Genomic DNA, 21,468 nt, shown 5'->3' on the forward strand with positions numbered 1-21,468 from the left:
CAAGAAAAACTAAAAGCAAAAGAAAGAAAACCACCTCCAGAATAAACCAATCAGGAAAATCAGATGCCTAGACAGCAAAAAATCACACGCCACATTAGGAAACGGGAAGATATGGCCGAGTCAAAGGAAGAAACTAACACCTCAACTGAGATTCAGGAGTCGAAACAACTAATTATAGATGTTCAAACAAATCTTTTAAACCAAATCAATGAGGTGAGAGAGAATGTGACAAAAGAGATGAAGGATATAAAGAAGATACTGGATGATCATAAGAAGAATTTGTAAGCTTGAAAAAACAAATGGCAGCATGTATGGGAATAAAATGCACAATAGAAGAGGTGAAAAACACAATGGAGACATACAACAGCAGAATTGGAGAGGAAGAAGAAATGATCACTGAGCTGAAGTATGGGACATTTGAAATCCTGCACACAAAGGAACAGAAAGGGAAAAGAATGGAAAAATATGAGCAGGGTCTCAGGGAACTAAATGACAACACGAAGCGCACGAATATACGTGTTACAGGTGCCCCAGAAGGAGAAGGGAAAAGTGGCAGAAAGAATAATAGAGGAAATAATCAATGAAAATTTCCCCACTCCTATGAAAGACATAAAATTACAGGTCCAGGAAGCACAGCATAACCCAAACAAAATCAATCCAAACAGACCTACTCCAAGACACTTACTAATCAGATTTTCAAATGTCAAAGACAAAGAGAGAATTCTGAAAGCAGCAAGAGAAAAGCAATCAATCACATACCAGGGAAACTCAGCAAGACTAAGTGTGGATCTCTCAGCAAAAACCATGGAGGCGAGAAGGCAGTGGTACGATATATTCAAGATACTAAAAGAGAAAAACTACCAACCAAGAATCCTGTATCTGGCAAAACTGTCCTTCAAAAATGAGGGAGTTTAAAATATTTATAGATAAACAGACACTGAGAGAATTCATGAACAGGAGACCTCCTCTACAAGAAATACTAAAGAGAGTGCTACAGACAGATAGGAAAAGACAGGAGAGAGAAGTTTGGAGAACAGAGTAGAAATGAAGACATCAGGAGATAGAAAGAGGGTAGAGATTGGGCATTTGATGTTGAAGGAGTATAGAATGCTCTGGAGGATTGACTGTATGGATCCAGAAATGGATATCACAATACTGTTCAACAGTAGCACAATATTTTAAGTACACTGAAAAAAGATGACTGTGAATACAGTTGAAACATGAAGGTTAGGTGTATGTATGACACCAGAAGGAAAGATAGAAAATAAAGACTGGGACTGTATAACTTAGTGAAACCTAGAGTGGTCAATGAGTGTGATTAAATGTACAAATATAAGAATGATTTTGCATGAGGGAGCAGCAAGAAGGAATGAAGTTGTGAGTATGTAACTAGATGAATGGACCATGAGGACAGCAGGTTGAGTGAAATAAGCAAGAAATGAAAAGACAAATATTATAATTCCTCACTAATATGGACTCATATTAATATGCAAACTCTGAGAACTGAATCTGGGAGCACGGGTTATAAGGGAAAGGGTTATGTAAAGATTCCTAGATTGTAAACCCTTACAGCAGTCACATTTGTTCATGAGTTGTAAACAGTTATTTCTAAATTTTGAGATGCTGAACTGTTTGTGTGTGACGTGGTCAGTCCCTGGAGTTTCTAGTCTCTGTGTGCTGCCTGAGACTTGGAGCCAGCGGCAGCTGCAAGTGCTGACACTGCCGCATGCATCAACTGTTAACCAGGGTGAAAAGGAGATCAGACTTCGATTGGAGACATGAACGAAAAGGACTAGGTTGAGACTGGAGTAGATCAGACTGAAGCGTAGAGGATGATATTAACTGTGCTTTAAAACTTTGGCTTCCGTGTGGGACAAAAGGAAGAGATGTTTATTTGGTGCAAAATCTATATCTTCTGTAGCACACTATATTATTTAACTTGTATGGTCAGTTTACTCAAATACCATAAATACATGGGACTAGGGAGTGAGATCTTGTTGGTTTGTATAGGTTAGCATGAAATCCCAATACAACACAGAGTAAACTAGGCAGAAAATAAAAAGTATGTACAAAGCCCCCTTGAGGGACTAGGGAAACATGTAGAAACATTAAAGTTCCCCAGCTGGGGAATTCCTGATAATTCTCAAAAGCACTGGGGTCTACCAGCTTGGGAGGCCGAGACCTCAATCTTGGGGCTTGCCCTTATGAAGTTTGTTACTGCAAAGAAGAGGCTAAGCCTACTTATAATTGTGCCTGAGAGTCACGCCCAGAGGACCCCTTTTGCTGCCCAGATGTGGCCTCTCTCTCTAAGCCAACTCACTGTCCTCCCCGCTACATGGTGCATGACTCCCAGGGGTGTAAATCTCCCTGGCAAGGTGGGACATTACTCCCAGGAATGAGCCTGGACCCTGCATCGTATGATTGAGAAAGACTTCTTAACCAAAAAGGGGAAGAGAAACAAAACAAAATAAAGTTCCAGTGACTGAAAGATTTCAAATGGAGTCGACAGGTCATTCTAGAGTACATAAAGCATAATTCTTACGCATTATATAGATACACTTTTACCTTTTTTAGTTTATTAGTGTAGTTAGAAGGAAATAATAAACTGTTGAACTGCAATCCAGTATCCTTGATTCTTGAAGGCAAAAGTATAACTATACAGCTTATATGGTATGACCATGTGATTGTGAAAACCTTATGGCTCGCACTCCCTTTACCCAGTGTATGGACAAATGAGTAGAAAAATGGGGACAAAAAGTAAATGAATAATACACGGGAGGAGGGGTACTGGACGTTTTGGGTGTTCTTTTTACTTTTCTTTTTATTTTTATTTTTTGGAGTAATGAAAACGTTCAAAACTTTCTTGTGGTGATGACTGCACAACTATATGATGACACTGCGTACAACTGTTTTACACTTTGGATGACTGTATGGTATGTGAATATATTTCAATTAAAAAAAAAAGAAAAAAAAATACCGAGTCTTTAAGTCAGAAAAATCCTAACATTCTCAATAATCTATGAGTGTTCTGTGTAGAAAGGTTTGCACACTTTTCATTAAATATATTCCTAGGTATTTGTATTTTTATTATACTGTAAAGACTTTTTAAATTCCATTTTCTATTTGTTGTAAATATACAGAAATAAAATCAATTTAGGCTGACCTTCCATCAAATCACCTGTTTCATTTCTAATAGTTTTGTTTTGCATATTCTTTTGAGTATTCTATACACACATTCACCTTGTTAGCAAATAATGATAGTACTTCCTCCTTTCCAATGCTTACCCATTTTATTTCTTGTTTACCATTATTCTCTAGAATATTAAATAGAAATGGTGATGGAAGGAATCCTTACATCATTACTAATTTGCGGAAAAGCTTTCAAAATTTCACATTAAATATGATGTTTGCTATAGGATTTTTTTTGGTAGATACCCTCTACTATATTAAGAAAGTTCCTTTTTGCCCTGTTATATTTCTTAACAAGTTATGAACATTGTATTTAATAAATTCTGTGTACCTACTGACATGACTCTATTGTCTCCTTTATACTCACTGATTTTTATATCCTAACAAAACCTTACAACCCTGCAATAAATTATCTTGGTTGTGATAAATTATCCTTTTACTAGTCTCCTGGATTCAGTTTGAGGATACTTTTGTTTCAAATTTCTGCACCTCTGTCCATGAGTGATTACAGATGCAATTTTCTATTATTTTTCATTCTTACAACGTCATTTTAAAGTATGCATATCAATGATGCATCTAAAAAATGAATTGGGATGCTTTCCCACTCTCTCTGATTTCTCAAATAGTTTAAGACTAGCTGATTATTTCTCCCTTAAATGATTGGTAGAATTCATCAGCAATGTCACCTGTGAAATGAGTTTATTGGTGGGATAGTTTCTAAATAATAGATTCTTCATTTTCTTTAGGACTACTTAGAGTTTCTATTTCTTATTGTGTCAGTTATAAGTTTTCATTTTTAGGAATTTTCACATTATCTAAATTTTCAAATTTATGCATATAAAGTTGTTCATTAATAGCTCCCTAAGATCATTTTACTCTCAACAGCATCTGTAGTGGTGTTTCATTCTTGACATTATTTGTTCCTTCTTTTTTCCCTACTAAGTTTCAGCAGGATTTTAATAACTATATGTCTTTACTAAAAACCATTTCTGACTTTGCTGAGTACCCGGCTAATTAATGCTGTTATACTTTCATTATTCTTCAGTTCCAAAGATTTTCAAGTTCCACTTTAATTACTTCCTTGACTTGTGGATTATTTAGCAGTATCTTTTTGTTTATCTTCAAGCACATGGGGATTGTCTGGTTATCTTTTTTTTACTGACTGGTCAGGAAAAAATACTCAGTATGGGGAAATTAGCCCATCAAATCTGATTACTTTGCTTCTTATATAGATGTCCTGCAGGGATATGTCGTGTCACCAGAGAACTGGATTGCTGCATCCTTGTATGAGGTCTGAGTTTTATTTCTCGTTCTAAACTAATTAATTCTTATTCTACTTTGCAGCTCATTTCTTTGAAAGGATAGTTACCACAAGTCAGTATCCATAGGTCCAATGAACCCTGGCCACTGATAAAATCAACTTTCAGGATCTGCAGAGCTGAAGACCAGAATCTGAACCATTGTAAATTGAACAAAGTAATTTCTTGGTAAAGGGCACTGTTTAGACAACCCAATTTCCCCTAGAGCTGTTCTTCCATCCTGCAGTGTTTCAACTTTCAGAACACAAGAGCCATAACAAACATTTTAACAAATATTTAAGGCATCCCTATATCTAATAACTGGATAATGAATACCAATGAAGAAACAAAATACAAGTCTAATGGTTAGAAAGTATGAGAACACAGAAAGTTTGCTTCCAATACATTATCTTTAAACTGACTGATATGAAGTAACACAACTTTGGTAAACTCAACTAACAAAATTATGTAGTCAAATAAAAGCCTTCATTAACAAATAATAAATTTTAAACCAATTCAGCAAAAAATGGAATAAGTCCTCATTAAGGAAAATAGTAGAAACTGTAAGTTTAAATAATCTGAAGAATTAAATTAAAACTTGCAAGTTAAGAAAAACACAAGTTATATTGTTTAAATATCTGCTAAAAGGACTTAAAATCCAAACGAGTATAAGCTGATCAGTTCAGAACCAGAAACTAACTTACCATCATCTTGTGAGGAAGGATATGGATAAATGTGATGGGAAGCTTTTGACTTCTCATCAGTAAATGTCCCCTGGAAAGCAAATGAACAAGATATGTAAAAATCAACCATGTGGCAAACAGAAACCAAATATGCCTGATGCTAATTCCATAAGAATTACAGAAGTAGTATTTTACTTATTATACTTATGAGTATTATTTTAAGACTATAACATTTTATTATTTTTAGACAAGGAAAGGGATAGTGATCAATAACAAAACACAAACTATCAGTAGACAACTTATATTGTATAGAAAAATAATGCAAGTACCTCTTAGCTAATTCTCTGTTTATGTGTCTCTGGGTATCTTTATCAGTAATATGTACCTCTAACTAATTCTAAAAGTTACTCCAAAGTCATCACAAATTATCATTATTTGAGGTGAATTAATGTAGGTCTATGAACTTGAGCACTAAGTTGGGGCTACATAAATACAGGATGGCCATTTGACTTGTCTCAGCACGTATGCGTCCTGCTGCTGTTTTCAGTCACTGCCAGAATAGTAGATGATTTAAAAGCTGAGTCGAGTTGTAGCTACACCACAGCTAGAGTACTGCATATAGTCTAGCATGCAGCTTTCATAAAAATTTTGTTAGGACCAAGTTAATAGATATAATGAGCTAAGAATGGTGACAAGCACAGTCAGTGCTCAATCAATGTGAGTTACTAATGAATTTAAAACACTTTGAGCAAATGCCTGATAGTCAGTATTCACTAAGGCACTCTCGTTATTAGATCTTAGGGTCTGTTCCCTAAAATTCTATGAAACCGCCCAGATTCTTACATTCCTCTGGAGGGCATACCTAGGAAACAATAAGTCAGAATTCATAAGAAATAAAATTATTCCCAGTATAATATCATAGAATTTAAGAATAGGTAACTTCAACTTGAAGGCAAGAACCAGGTTAATTTGTTCCATTTCTGCCCTTTAATGTCCCACACATAATTAAACCTGACACTTTTCAGCCACTCCAATAATCAAACCGTCCAATATAGAAAAACAAGATTAAGTGATGTGTTCAAAGTCATAATGCTAGTGAAAAGATAAACTGAAATTCACACTCCTCAATTTGACAGCACAACTATATTACCTTTCTCTTTATGTACAAGGACTGTACTAAATCTCTAATTGTAAGAAGTATTAGAAAACTGTGTTTTAGGAACCTGCAAGATATCTTACTAAATGCTAAAACCATAATTCAAATAGCAATCTCTTTTGCAGTAGGAAAAAAGAACACTATTTTATGAGGCTTCTCAACCAGTCTCAAAGATTGCTAAAACTTTGCATTCAAGCAATGTTTTTCAGAAAAGTATCTTTTACCTGGGTCTCCTTAGCTAGTTACCCTCATCTTGAGTTTGGTTACAGTTTGCGACATAGAATCACAAACCTACATGCAATAAACACCCAAGGTGTCAGCCTAAAATGAAGTTAGAAAAAAAGAGGTGAAGATGTCACAAGAGAGAACTAGTATATGAGAGTCAAGACAGCGGAATTTTTCAGTCATTTTTAAAAAATCATATATAAACATAGCATCTAATTTAGGGAGGCAGCAGGTTACTTAACGTAACATTTGATCTCCTCCCACCAACTCTCACTGTGTGGGACTTGTGATCTCTGTGATGCAGAATTCTGTGGTCTCATCTTATCTCTATGTAACAGCATTTCACAATAAAATTATGATGACTTCATACCAATGACTTTATTAAATGCTACTTCTAGGTTAAGAATTGAAGGCAAGTGGAGAGGAAAACATCTGGTACTATAAGAACCCAGAGAGAGAACTTTCTTTTAATGGAGATATATACAGAAATCAAAAGATAGTGTAGTTGAGATTTATAAGATGCTTACTACTACTCAGTGTTTCTGAAGTGGCTGTGTCTATTACCTGATGTCGTTTGATGATATCTTTCAATTTGTTAGCCAACTTCAAGTCAATATCTGGGATGAGGTAGATGTTGGGTCTGATCAGACAATTGTTCTGAAAAAGAAAGAACAGAAATTTCTTTGGTTTTGAAATAATGCCTCATTATTTATGCATTACCCTAATGGCAAAGTTGGAACTCAAAGCCATATTCTTAACATGGAATTCTACATGGAGTAGAATTCTGTAAAATTTTTATCTCAAGATAAAACTATGGGTTCAGCAGGCCACTTAAGGCCATTCCCAGATTACTTCTCTGCAGTTAGGTACACTTAGATTAAAGAAGCAAAGAGAGAAGCTAAGACAGTAGCCCAGAGATAATTTGGAGAAAGCCACTGAAACCAGAAGCTAAACCCAGGAAAGAAGGATCAGCAGAGCCAGCCATGTGCCTTCCCATGTGACAGAGAAACCCTGGACACCATCAGCCTTTCCTCAGAGAAGGCATCTTCCTCTTGATGCCTTAATTTGGACATTCTCATGGCCTTAGAACTGTAAATTTGTGAACAATAAACGCCCATTGTAAAAGCCAGTCCATTTCTTGCATATTGCATTTGGGCAGCTTTAGAAAACCAGAACACTACCTCTTAGGCTCATTTTAAGAATTAGATGAGTTAATGTAAATAAAGCACCTACCACAGTACTAAATATAAAAAAATAAAAAAAAAATAAAAAATGTTAAGAATCATGACCTAATGGAAATCAACATCTTTTTCATTAAGTTACCATGTTGACAAATTAATCCTCTTAGTCAATTTTACCTAAACTCAAGTTTAACAATCCAAGGTAGCATTTTCTGCTATACCTTTTATTGGTATGTGGGGAAATGAGAATATATGTCTATTTTCACTCATCATGTAATTGACTTAATAGAAAATAATGATTGCAGATTATATTTAGCTCTTTCTTCCCATTTCTAATCTTAAAAATGGCAATCATTAAAACATCCTCCTCATGATCCTGAATGGGATCTGAGGATGGAGGAGAGTAGACTCAAAGGGACACAGTTGGGACATAAGGAAAAAAAGAAGAAAAAAAAAAGGAAATATAGAATGTAAGCTTTGCATCAATGTTGAATTTCTTGAACTTTTTAGCTGCGCTTAATGGGAATCCATAAAAGAATGTTCTTGTTCATGGGAAATGTGTATGTGAATTATACTGTTTGTTCAAGGATGTGTACAGCTTGCTCTCATATGTTCAGAAGACGGAGCAATAGATGATGGATGATAGATAAGGAGGGAAAGAAAGAAATGGTGGTGTGACAGGATGTTTAAGTTGGTGGAGCGGGGTATCGGGGGAGGCAAGTCAGGGTATGCTGGAGTTCTGAGTGTGGGGTTTGTATTGTTTTTGCAACTGTTTCTGTAAGTTTGAATTTATTTCAAAATAAAATTAAAAAAAAAAAAAAAAAAAATCCTCCTCAAACCATGACCAGAACTTAATCAACTAACAAAAAACACTAAATTATTTCTCTAGCTAATATCCATGGGACAAACAAGTTTTGGGCATTAATAATAGCATCTAGTTGAATTTTTGCCAGCTGCCCCCTCACCAGTAAGATCAATTCAGTGACAATAAAAATTAACAATTAATAAAAATGCTAGGACACACAAATGAAGAAAAGTAAATGCTCACTCTTCCAGGTCATAATCAAATTGGAGAAACAAGATCTACATTTATGGTACAAATACGAACAAACCCAGAGAAATGACTGTATAAGCAAATAACTACTAGGATAAGACTATTTATATTAAATATGAAAGAGTCTAATAATGGATTAGGTGAAATTAATAAAGAACAATATCATAAATTATTTCACCAGAAATTTAAGATCGGTATTCTTAAAATGACAAAATTAGTCATCCTTTACAGCTCATAAAAATAATAAAACACCAGATTACAAAAAACTACCCTGCCTTTGATCTTTTGACAATCCCATAGAACTAATCTTAAAACTGAAGGTATATTAAAGAAAATTTTTTTTATAATCTAGCTTTCTGAGTTACCTGCACCAATGTTTTTTCAATATTCATAAACATTTCAACATTACGATCCATTCGGGATGGATTCTGTAGGTCAAACCTCCGCCTTAAAGAGAAGAAAATCATTAGTTAATTTGTTTCCTACTTTGAACAAAAGTGAAAACTTGGTATTAACATTCAAAGAAACTGAGTTGCAAAGATTTAGAAATCTGAGGGTATTCTCTCAGCAGTATAAGAAAGAACAGTGTCAACACCTTCATAGAAGAGAGACATGAAAATCCACCACTGTCAAAATAAAACACCAATTCTATGAAGCATCCTGTTTTAAATTTTAAATCTAAGACACTGTGCATCTTATAGAAAAGTGATCCACAGACCCAAAAGTAGTGAACTAAAAGTATAAAGTAAGTCTACCTGCTACACAAATGCTTAAAAGTATCAATACTCTCTTAGACAAAGGAAAGTATCTTGGGTAATTCTGAAACAACAAGAAATGTGTATTTATTCAAATAGGCAAAATTTTCACAAATAAAATTTCTAACTGACCACAGTAACAGTCAAGAGTAGAGTAAGATCATTCCTTAATCCAAGAATTTGTGATAGCTGAAGGTAACATACCGATGAAGCCCATGATCTAAAGTAAAGTCAGACTCAAGTCCCAGCCTTTCATCTATAGCAAGTTCAAAGGACAGGCCAGGGATATAGGGCTATGGAGATGGTGATAATTTTAAAGAATTTTGGAGACACACAGTGCTATAACAAGACAAACCTGACAAATCAGTGGGTTATCCCTTTGCAAAGGCTGCAAATTACTGAGAATACCCCAGGCAAAATCTACAAATACTGCCTGAGTGGTGACCGAGTATTATTATAACAAACAAGGTACTGGGAATTGTGAGGGAAAGGAAATATGCTACTGTCAAGGTTCTTTAACATAGAGGCTATGATAAAAACAAAGAGAGTCTTTTAAATGATGCGGCAAAGAAGAGGAATAACCTTGAGAAAGCATGTGACTGTAAAAATAGAACAGGCAATCTCTGCTATAACTGTGTGACTTAGATCACACTTGCCATACCACCAAATGAACAGCAGGACAATCAGTTCTAGAAATAGTCAAACTTGGCACTTCTCTCATAAGTTACAATATTCCTTGGCACCATGATCAACCCCTCAGTGTTCATTTGCTATGCTACCACATACCTGGCCGTGACTGGGAGTACTGAACAGGGTTTTGCCAATGAAATCCTAAAACTGGGCCATTAGGCACAAATACCTAACATTTCAACACCTTAAAATGAAGGGAAAATTGGCAATAAATATTTTGCCTTCCAAAGTTTGTATGTATTTAATAAGACAAATATGTAATACTTCCTTGGGAACTCTCTGCCAATGATTCTATGACATACTGAACAGAGTATCATTAGATATTCAACAAATACTACAGATGATTAAACAAGAGTAGCTGACTATGGTATTTAGAAAACATCCTTTTAAATAGGAAAATTTATAACAATTACTAACGTTGACTCTTTGGGTCCTTCCATCAACCTGCTAATGTTTTTAACAGGGTTCTACCACCCCAATCTTAATCCCTATTATCCTATATTTCCTTGGAATATTAGTATTCCATTCCCCTTTCTATCTCATTTCAAGATTCCTCTCTCACCCTTGTTCATGATTTCAGGCAGCATCCAAATCCTTCTTTAGAATTCTGGTCTTGATACCTGATTCCTCAGGAAAATGGATCTTTAACCTACTACTGTCCAAAATGCAGTAAAATTAATCTATTTACCTTTACTTAATCTTTCCCCAATGTCTGTTTATGATTATCCAAGCATAACATTCTGGAATTGTCTTGGCCTATTCCTAATCATTTCCATATGGATAAATCTTCACAAATTCTAACATTTCTTTCTCCATATTTTTTCTTCTATAAATACTTTCCTTTTACTCCATTTTAAAGCTTTTAATGTAAAAATATCCAGGGAGGTGTGTAGGGCTTATTCATTGAGAGTAAGGGCTGCGTTATCAAACTGCTTTAGATTCTAATTCCGACTCCACCTTTATTTATGTACTCTTAAGGAATTTACTAATCCAAGGATCAATATCTTTATGAGTATAAATGCCTTCTTCTGTTTTTCCTTCTTACAAAATGATACTGTAACTATGATTTTTTAAATTTTGAAATAAATTCAAAGTTATAGGAACAGTTGCAAAAACAATACTAACCCCATACACTGAACTCCATCATACCCTGACCCCCCTCCGCCGATAGCTCAATCCACCAACTTTAACATGCTGTCACCTCGCTATTTCATTCCCTCCTTCCCTCCCTCCCTCCCTATCTATCATCCATCATCTATTGCTCTGTCTTCTGAACATATGAGAGCTAGCTGCACACATTCTTGAACAAACACTATAATTCACATATACAATTCCCATGAACAAGAACATTCTTTTATGCAATCCCATTAAACGCAGCTAAGAAGTACAAGAGATTCAACAATGATACAAAGCTTACAGACTATATTTCCTTTTCCTTATGTCTCAACTGTGTCCCTTTGAGCCACCTGTCCTCCATTCTCCAATCCCAACCAAGTTCATCTTTGGCATTCAATTGTCATCTATTTAGACTGTCTTTTTTTTTTTTTTTTCAGTTGTGGAAACATATATACAGACTAAATCTTCCCATTCCACCCCTTCCCTAGCCTTCCATTAGTGGGATTAATCACCTTTAGAATGTTGTAATGCTCTTTCCCACCATCCATTACTAGAAATTTCCCTTCACCTCAAACAGCAACCCTACACTCATTTCTTAATTCCCCATTGCCCCTTCCCCCATTTCTCTTAACCCATATTCTACTTTTCATCTCTATGGTTATATTCTCTGATTTCTTTGTGTTTACTGTGGGGCTTAAAATTAACCTCTTAAATCCATAACAATCTTGGTTTTCTTTGATACCACCTTCACTTCGATAGGACACATAAACTATGTTCCTATACTCTTCCATTCCCCCACCTTTATATACTTGTCTAAAATTACATATTTTACATTGAGTTCAAAACCACTGATTTGTCATTAGAGTTTGTGTATTTTATATCATGTAGGAAGTAAATAGAGGAGTTACAGTTCAAAAATTATTGACTTCGATTTGTATTCCACTGTGGTTGGAGAATGTGCTTTGAGTATATTCAATTTTTTTTTTTAATTTCTTGAGGCTTGTTTTATGTCCCACCTTATGGTCCCTTCTGGAGAAAGATCTGTGATCACTGGAGAAAAATGAGTGTCCTGGTGATGTGGGATGTAAGGTTCTATATATGTCTGTTAAAATTCTCTATCTCACTTTCTCCTTTCTTTGTTTCTTTGTTGGTAGGGCTCCCTTTAGTACCTGAAGTAGGGCAGGTCTTTTATTAGCAAACTCTCTCAGCATTTGTTTGTCTGTGAAAAATTTAAGCTCTCCCTCAAATATGAAGGAAAGTTTTGCTGGATAAAGTATCCTTGGTTGGAAATTTTTCTCTCTCAGAATTTTAAATATGTCATGCCACTGCCTTCTCGTCTCCATGGTGGCCACTGAGTAGTCGCAACTCAGTCTTATGTTGTTTCCCTTGTATGTGGTGAATTGCTTTTCTCTTGCTGCTTTCAGAACTTGCTCCTTCTCTTCAGTATTTGAGAGTCTGATCAGAATATGTCTTGGAGTGGGTTTATTTGGATTTATTCTATTTGGAGTTCGCTGAGCATTTATGCTTTGTGTATTTATATTGTGTAGAAGCCTGGGGAAGTTTTCCCCAACAATTTCTTTGAATACTCTTTCTAGACCTTTACCCTTCTCTTCCACTTCTGGGACACCAATGAGTCTTAAGTTTGGATGTTTTATTTTATCTATCGTATCCCTGAGATCCATTTCAATTTTTTCGATTTTTTTCTCCACTCTTACTTTTGTTCTTCCATTTTCTGTCCTGTGGACTTCTAGGACACTGAGACGTTGTTCAACTTCCTCTAATCTTGTATTGTGAATATCCAGAGTCTTTTTAATTTGGCCAACAGTTTCTTTTATTTCCATAAGATCTTCTATTCTTTTATTTACTCTTGCAATGTCTTCTTTATGCTCTTCTAGGGTCTTCTTTATGTCACTTATATCGTGGGCCGTGGTCTTCTCGATGTCCTTTAAATCCTTTGCAATGTTTTCGTTCCTCGATTGTAGTTCTTTGATTAATTCTGCCAAGTACTGAGTCTCTTCCAAAATCTTGATTTGTGTGTTTGGAGTTGGATTCTCCATATCGTCTGGTTTTATCATATGCATTAAGATTTTATGTTGTTTTTGGCCTCCTGGCATTTGCTTTGCTTGATAGGGTTCTTTCAAGTTGTAAAAAAAAAAATACCTATCTAATTTTTCAGAAACACAGTTTGGTGGCATACACTTTCTCTAACTAACCAGCAGATGGCGTCTGTGAGTCACCTATACCCCTCAAGTCAGTTCTCAACCTTGTTCCCACGGTGTGTGGGGAAATTATTCTTGTGGGGTTCAGTTGGAGAACTCAGTTTGGGTGGGTTGCTGGAGCCGTCCGCCCTGAATGTGGGGCGTGTGTACGGGTGGCCAGGGAGGAAGGACAGCTTTAATATTCAAATCCCCCAGGTTCCAGGGGATTCAAGGTCGCCGAAAGAGTCTAAGCCTTCATTTCATTTCAGTCCCAGACCCTCTCTCTCACTGTCCCACAAACTACCGGACTTGGCATAGCATCCCTGGGTTCTCCAAGCGGGTCCCCCCGCCCAGCCGCGATCCTCCAGGACCTCTGCTGAGGGAATGCCATGCTACGTCACCAGTGCACGCCGTCCCTCAAGGGAAGCCCCAGGCCGTGGGGCCGTGCAGCGGCGCTTTCAGCCTGATGCAAAGATGGCTGAATGGGGCGTCTCAGCACCCCTCTTCTCGCACAGTTCCTCCTTCCCAGCTCCGGGACAACTGGCGGGGCTCCTGGCTGTGAGCACGGACCAGGCAGGAGTTTATCCAGCCCTCCGGGGAGCCAGCTGCTAGCCGCGGGGTTTCTTTCTGCTTCTGGCTCTCCCCTCCATTCCCTCGGCCCCGAGGGTATCTGCAGCGGGCTATCATCCAGGCCAGACACCGAGAGGCCGGCCCAGCCCCCTCTTGCTGTGTTTTACTGTGTGGTTCCCACTATTGCAACTGCAGCCGCTCCTGGGTTTCTCCCTTTTTTTTTTAAAGGAGCCAGCCGGTCTCCAAACACCAAACCCTGGCTTCCCTAGACCGCCGCGCGGCTGCAGGTCTTCCAGCCAGCTTACTCACTAGTTTCAGAATGCAGACTCCCGGTTTCACCAAGTAAATGGCCCCTGTGGAACTAGCAGACCTCGTCCAGCTGGTGCACTGCTGTAACCGGTATTCTGGGTCACTTTCTGGTTTTCATCTAGTGTTTTTCATGAAGGTGTTTTTTTGCCCTGCCTCACCTACCCGCCATCTTAGTTTCCCCCCTATTGTCTGTTTTTATGAAAATTAAATGAGGTTTATATCTGTTAAGAACTTAGCATAGTGCTTCTGCTTAGTACCATAAATGTTAGCTATGGTTATAATGTTAGCTATGGTTATAATTTTTTTTTTTTATCATTACTACCACATACTAGCTCGGATTAGGCAGTGTGAGAAAAAAGCTCATGCACTTAAATCTCATGTCATCTATTTTATTGTAGACATGCAGCCCACACCTCCCATCTTTCTTTCAAAACTCTGCAGCCTTCCTGGATGTCATCACCCACTCAACAGGCCTGACACTATCACTTCCAGAATTAGTTCACAAGTCATTTACTTTTATGCAGCTATTCCTGTTTTCATTCACGCTCCCAATACCTCCTATGTATACTATCATTACAACCCCGTAATACAACCTTGATGGTAAGAATCTAATTCTTCATTAGATACCTTGAGGACAAGGACTAGGTTTGCTTTTTGAAAATCTTCCTGTATAGCCCTAGTGGCTAGCAGAATGAGTGATTTTATAAAGCAAACCACTCAATACATTAACATTTATTATGAACTAAGGTCTAATATTTATTATGACTTTTTCATTGCTGTGCTAGGACAAGATTGAAATATTTCCAAAAGTAATTGCAGTTTAAAAATCAGAGAAAGCAAAGTGCCCACTAAAACACAGAAACAGGTAAGTTACACTGGAACTAGTTACAGCTTTAAAAATGACATTTATAGATAAGAAGGACCTCCTTTCTTAGTACCCTTATCTTGATATAACCTTCTACAAAAAACTTTTCTGTAAATCCCATTTTTGGGGTTCTAGCTCTCCTTTCTTAATCCCTTCTGAGGAAGGGGTAGGTTAGAAATTCTGAGCAATTTATACTAACTAATAGGACAACAGATGACCAACTTGACCAATGGGACATCCCTAATATGGCTGACTGTCCCCACTAGTTATCTCAGCACATATAAGAAGAGACACGTGAATGCCTCCTATGTATAAAGAAGGGGTCCCTCTTTCACAGGTTTCTGATAACAGAAAAACTATATACAGAAGTATATCGAAGGGTAACTCTATATCTAGTTTTCTAAGGAACCACCAGACTGTCTTTCCAGAGTGGCTATACCATTACACAGTCCCACCAACAATGAATAAGAGTTCCAAATTTGTTTTATTGTTTGTTTTTTAATGTTTTGATAAAGTTAGAGAAAAAAAAAAGTGTGGGGAAAAAAAAGTAAAAAAAAAAAAAAGTTCTTTCATTAATTGCAACAAATGTACCACACTAATGCAAGGTGTTAATAATAAGGTGGTATATGGGAACTCTGTATTTTATGCATGATTTTTCTGTAAACTTACAACTTCTCTAATAAAACTATTTTTTAAAAACCAAAAAAAGAAAAAAGATATATCAGATACAGAATTGCTTATACAAGTTTATTCATTATCCATAGAAAAACTGTTTCTTTAATAAATGATTCAGATACTGAGGCTAAAGGCAAATTTCTCTATTAAAAATCTGAGAAACAATTTCAAAGCAGTCATTAGACAAATTTGAAATGATTGTGTCTGTCTGCAAACGGAGAAGAAAAAAAAAAAAACTAAACAAACCTGACAATAAATAATAAAGAATTTACCCTGCTTTTCTTGTAAATACATCTCAAGGTAACCAAAGTGTTGATGAGTAAAATTTCTGTTTACAAAATTAGTCCAGGAAACAAATAAAAGAATGACAGAGAAACACTCCTTAATAATAAGGAAAAATCGATGTAACAATAAGGATCTATAGCTCTAACAGTAGAATATCTACATTCCAATTTTAAAAATTTGCGTATTTGTAAAGTAGTAATGAATTCATCTAATGAAATAATGAACCCAGGCATTTAAATCAATGTCTGCCCATCACAAACAGAGAAACAAGCAAACATTAAGTGCTCTGGATGGAAGAACAAAACACTATCTATGGGTACTGCTGCCAAAAAAAATTGAACCTGAATCAGACCAAACCTCTAGATCTAAACATCAATTTACCAGAAATTTAGGAGACCCTATTAAATGATATCTCAAGAACACATCAGCAAAATCCAAAACATGGACAACTCTACAAGACAAACAGCTGGTTTAAAAAAAAAAAAGGAAGAGAGTGGGAAGAAAACTTTTGCAGAGATGCAAACAGCATCATATCTACCAAATGCAATTTATGGACCTTCTTTGTATACTTGTTTTATGTATCAAAGAAAATTAAAAAAAAATTCATGGGATAATGAGGGAAACTGGAATACTACACTGTTTGGCAACACTGAGGAATTACTGTTAATTTTCTTAGTTGTGAAAATGGTACTGATTTACATCTTTCTAAAAAAAGATTTTAAAATTACCTAAAAAATATTTTAAAACTACATAGTGAAATATTTTCACATGAAATTATGTAATGTTGAAGCTGGGTGATAGTAAATAATTGTCCATTATCTTATTCTCCCTGCCTTTATATATGTTATTGTGTGTATTATATATTGAATAAATTTAATGTTGATATTTTGTATGTATTATACATTATCCTTTTATATATATATCATTCTCTGCTTACAGAGAGAATATTTCAAATTCTATAGATAATACATACAACAATTCCACTTTTAGGAATTTATCCTCCAGACACATGAATATGCACAAAAAAGAGCATATAATGAAAGTAAGTCGCCCTTCCACCCCAGACTCTCAGTCTTACTGTATAAAACAGAGCACCACTGTGGCATCGAACACCAAGCAGGCAATTAAAAACAAAAAAAGGGAAGATTAATCGACAGGGAAAGGTCACCACATTAACAACATCTAAAGAAAAAAACAATATAGAACATAGAGTGTGATACCATTTACCTAAAACATCAAAAATTAAATTCATATAAACATAAAAGCATAGATAGTTAAGTTTCGGAAGATTATACACTGCTAACAGTGCTTAACTAACAGGCAGGGGAGAGGCATCATGGGGAAGGATAAAGGAAGCTTACTTTTTACTTCTAATGCTACTGTCCTTTAAATGTTTTTCAAGTTTGTATACATGCATTACTCTTTATTTAAAAATAACAATAAAAATGAACAGCACTGTATCTTCCCAACATGCACTATCATTTAGTAATGAGGTAAACTACAAGTCTACTTTGGCTTAGATTATTATCTTAAGAATGCCCCTAGTGGCTTATTTTCGTGTTTCTTATCACAAAGGTACATCAGGAATTTTCTGACCAATGCTCAAGTATCAATCCAGCTAATATGCAATTTCACCCAAAGCACATGCTTCTTGAAACAAAAGATATCACAAACACAACTGTACTGACTATATCTTTGGTAATGCACTTTGTGGAAAAAAAAAAAAATTAAAGATGGAATTCCAGCTTGTTGTTAAATACTTGGAACTGCATAGAATGAGTTCCAGCCAAATATTTACTTTTTATAAATGACTTACATACTGACAGGATGTACAAAATTCGACAAATACCTAAATATTTTGAAGCTTTCCAAACGAATACTTTAAAAATTACAGTTTATAATGCTAGAAGATGGCGGAGTGGTGAGGAGCAGAATTTCGTCTCTCCCCTAGAGCAGCTGGCAATTACCCAAGAACTATATGAAACAGTGTTTTCAGGGTCTCCAGTAACCAGTCACACATTGGACACAAGTTTGGAATTGGAGGAAAAGCTGGGATCACAGCGAACATTGTTTAAGTTCCCCGGACCAGGGGTCTGGCGCCCCTCCCCACCCAGACCTCACAGACTGTCTTGCTGCCGGCTCCCTGAAAGGGGGGGAAAAAAAAAACAAAAAACAGCAATCTGCTGATGGCAAGAAGGGAGGCTCAACCCAGCCTCAACTGCAGAATTAATTAACAAATTAACTAACTAACTTTGGGAGCTGGGGTGCTAAAGAAGGGCTGGGCTCCAAGAAGTGGGGGCACGTAAAAGCGGGCACCGATTCCCAGACTCCAAAAAAGCCATTTTTTTTCCCTTACATTTTGTCCCTTCTGGCTTCTCACTGATCCCTTATCTTTTTGCATTTCAATAGCCCCCGGCAGGGGTGGAAGTGAAGCGGTTGGAGAGTAATTATCAGACAATAGCCCAAAGCATATCTTTAAATGCTCTATTCTGACACTGACAAAACTCCCAGCAGGGGGAAAGACTTTTAAAAGAGACTCTTTTTTTTTTTTTCCTTTTTTCTTTTTCTTGATTTCTTTTTTTTTTTTTTTTAATCTAAAAGTAATATATGTGGTTATTTTCTATCGGAAAGCCCAGGTTGAGGGACTAGGCTGGGTTTGGGGGAGACAGAGTACCCACAGTGTCTTTAAATTCCGTATCCACTACTGAAGGCCTCCAGCCCCGTCTTTAAGTGGCAACTCAGGCTGACCAAGGAATCTACCTGGAGAGGCCCCAAAGAGGAGAGAGGACAAGGGAATAGTGCCCCTGAGAGACAACTGGAGGTCTGAGGATTGGGAGAGTGGAGGGAGGCCCAGCTCAACTGGCAGTCCTCCTTCTGGGAATTCAGACCTCAGGGGCTGGAATTCAGATTCCAGCTTCAGTCAGCCACACCCCCAACAGGATCAGAGGCACCAGGAGAACTAAAGTCTCCACACCTCCTTACACTGGTAGGGGAGCTGCGGGCTGGCCAGCGTCACCTGCTGGACAGGAGAGGAAAAGCACCAATTCTAAAGGCCTCATAGGAGGGTCTCATTCTCAGGAAAACTCCATACCTTCCCAATGAGACCTGGGCTTCACCAGACTGGGAAAATCTGACCAGGGTTGACCATATCTGAGGAGACCTACTCACAAAAAGGTTACATAGAGGCAGAGCAAGAAACAGAAAAAACAAGAGGGGAAAAGTTCTGATCAACTAAATAGAACCTAAATTAGAGGTCTAGAATAAGCTGAACTGAATAACAGAGGCCAGAAAACAAAGCCAACCAACAAGAAAACCACTAGGTAAAAGACAGAAAACAAGCTCCAAAATAAACTAATCAAGAGAATCAGATGCCTAGACAACTTAAGATAACAAGCCATACCAGGAAACACGAAAACATGGACCAGCCAAAGGAACAAACTAATAGCTCAGCTGAGACACAGGAGTGGAGGCAACTAATGCTAAATAAATTTGATGAAATGAAGGAAGATACAGCAAAAGAGCTGAAGGATATAAAGAAGACACTGGCTGACCATAAAGAAGAATTCATAAACTTAAAAAAACAAATGGCAGAACTCATGGGAATGAAGGCCACAATGGAGGAGATGAAAAACACAATGGAGGGACACAACAGTAGATTTGAACAGGCAGAAGAAAGGATCAGTGAACTGGAAGACAGGTCATTCGAATTCATACACACAAAAGAACAGATGGTGAAAAAAATGGAAAAATATGAGCAGAGTCTTAGGGAGCTGAGTGACAACATGAAACGCACAAATATACGTGTTATGGGTATCCCAGAAAAAGAGAGGGGAAAAGGGGCAGAAAGAGTAATAGAAGACATATTCACTGAAAATTTCCCAACTCTTATAAAAGACAGAAAACTAGAGATTCAAGAAGTACAACGTACCCCAAATAGAACAGATCCCAATAGACCTACTCCAAGACACTTACTAGTCAGATTGTCCAATGTCAAAGACAAAGAGAGGATTCTGAAAGCAGCAAGAGAAAAGCAATCCATCACATACAAGGGAAGGTCAATAAGACTATGTACAGATTTCTCTGCAGAAACCATGGAGGCAAGAAGACAGTGGCATGATATATTTAAGATACTGAAAGAGAAAAACTGCCAACCAAGAATTCTATATCCAGCAAAACATTCCTTCAAAAATGAGGGAGAGATTAAAACATTTTCAGACAAACAGACACTGAGAGAGTTTGTGAATAAGACACCGGCACTACAAGAAATACTAAAGGGAGTGCTACAGGCTGATAGGAAAAGACAGGAGAGAGAGAGTTGGAGAAGAGTGCAGAAATGAAGATTATCAGGAAAGGTAAAAGGAGAGGAAAAAATAAGATATGACATATAAATTCCAAAAAACAAAATGGTAGTAGAAAGTACTGCCCTTACAGTAATAACACTAAATGTGAATGGATTAAACTCCCCAATAAAAAGACACAGACTGGCAGAATGGATTAAAAAACAGGACCCATCTATATGCTGTCTACAAGAAACTCACTTTAGACACAAGGACAAACATAGACTGAAAGTGAAAGGTTGGAAAAAGATATTTCATGCAAACAACAGCCAGAAAAAAGCGGGAGTAGCTATATTAATATCAGACAAGTTAGACTTCAAAAGTAAAACAACTAAAAGAGAAAAAGAAGGGCACTATATATTAATAAAAGGGTCAATTCATCAAGAAAACATATCATAGATATTTATGCACCAAACCAGAATGCCCCAAAATTCATGAGGCAAACACTGCAACCACTGAAAGGAGAAATAGATACCTCTACAATAATAGTTGAAGACTTCAATACACCACTCTCATCAATGGACAGAACATCTAGACAGAGGATCACTAAAGAAACAGATGTTGAATTGTATGATAAATGAACTAGACTTGACAGACATTTATAGAACACTACATCCAATAACAGCAGGATACACCTTTTTCTCAAGTGCTCATGGAACATTCTCTAGGATAGACCACATGTTGGGTCACAAAGCAAGTCTCAACAAATTTAAAAATATTGATATTATCTTAGGTTAGTTGTCTTTTTCTTACTCCCTTGTTATGGTCTCTTTGAAATGTTCTTTTATTGTATGTTTGTTTTCTTTTTAACTTTTTTTTCATACAGTTGATTTAAAAAAGAAGGGAAAGTTAAAAAAAAAAAAAACAAGGGAAAAAAAAAAA

The 21,468-nt window shown here is 36.6% G+C and overlaps 1 protein-coding gene across 2 annotated transcripts in view; it reads right to left on the reverse strand.

Annotated features, from left to right (window-relative positions):
• The window catches only part of SMARCC1 (SWI/SNF related, matrix associated, actin dependent regulator of chromatin subfamily c member 1), a 243,667-nt gene that overhangs the window by 163,432 nt on the left and 58,767 nt on the right, over positions 1-21,468 (reverse strand). For both annotated transcript variants that reach the window (XM_037849833.1, XM_037849824.1), the window contains exons 4-6: positions 9,152-9,233; positions 7,116-7,208; positions 5,192-5,261 (exon numbers count right to left, since the gene is read on the reverse strand). In XM_037849833.1, coding sequence (XP_037705761.1) covers positions 5,192-5,261; positions 7,116-7,208; positions 9,152-9,233 — 245 coding nt within the window. The remainder of the gene's footprint in view (positions 1-5,191; positions 5,262-7,115; positions 7,209-9,151; positions 9,234-21,468) is intronic.

The sequence above is a fragment of the Choloepus didactylus genome, chromosome 1 (genome assembly GCF_015220235.1).
Source record: "Choloepus didactylus isolate mChoDid1 chromosome 1, mChoDid1.pri, whole genome shotgun sequence".
In the NCBI taxonomy this organism is placed as follows: Eukaryota; Metazoa; Chordata; class Mammalia; order Pilosa; family Megalonychidae; genus Choloepus; species Choloepus didactylus.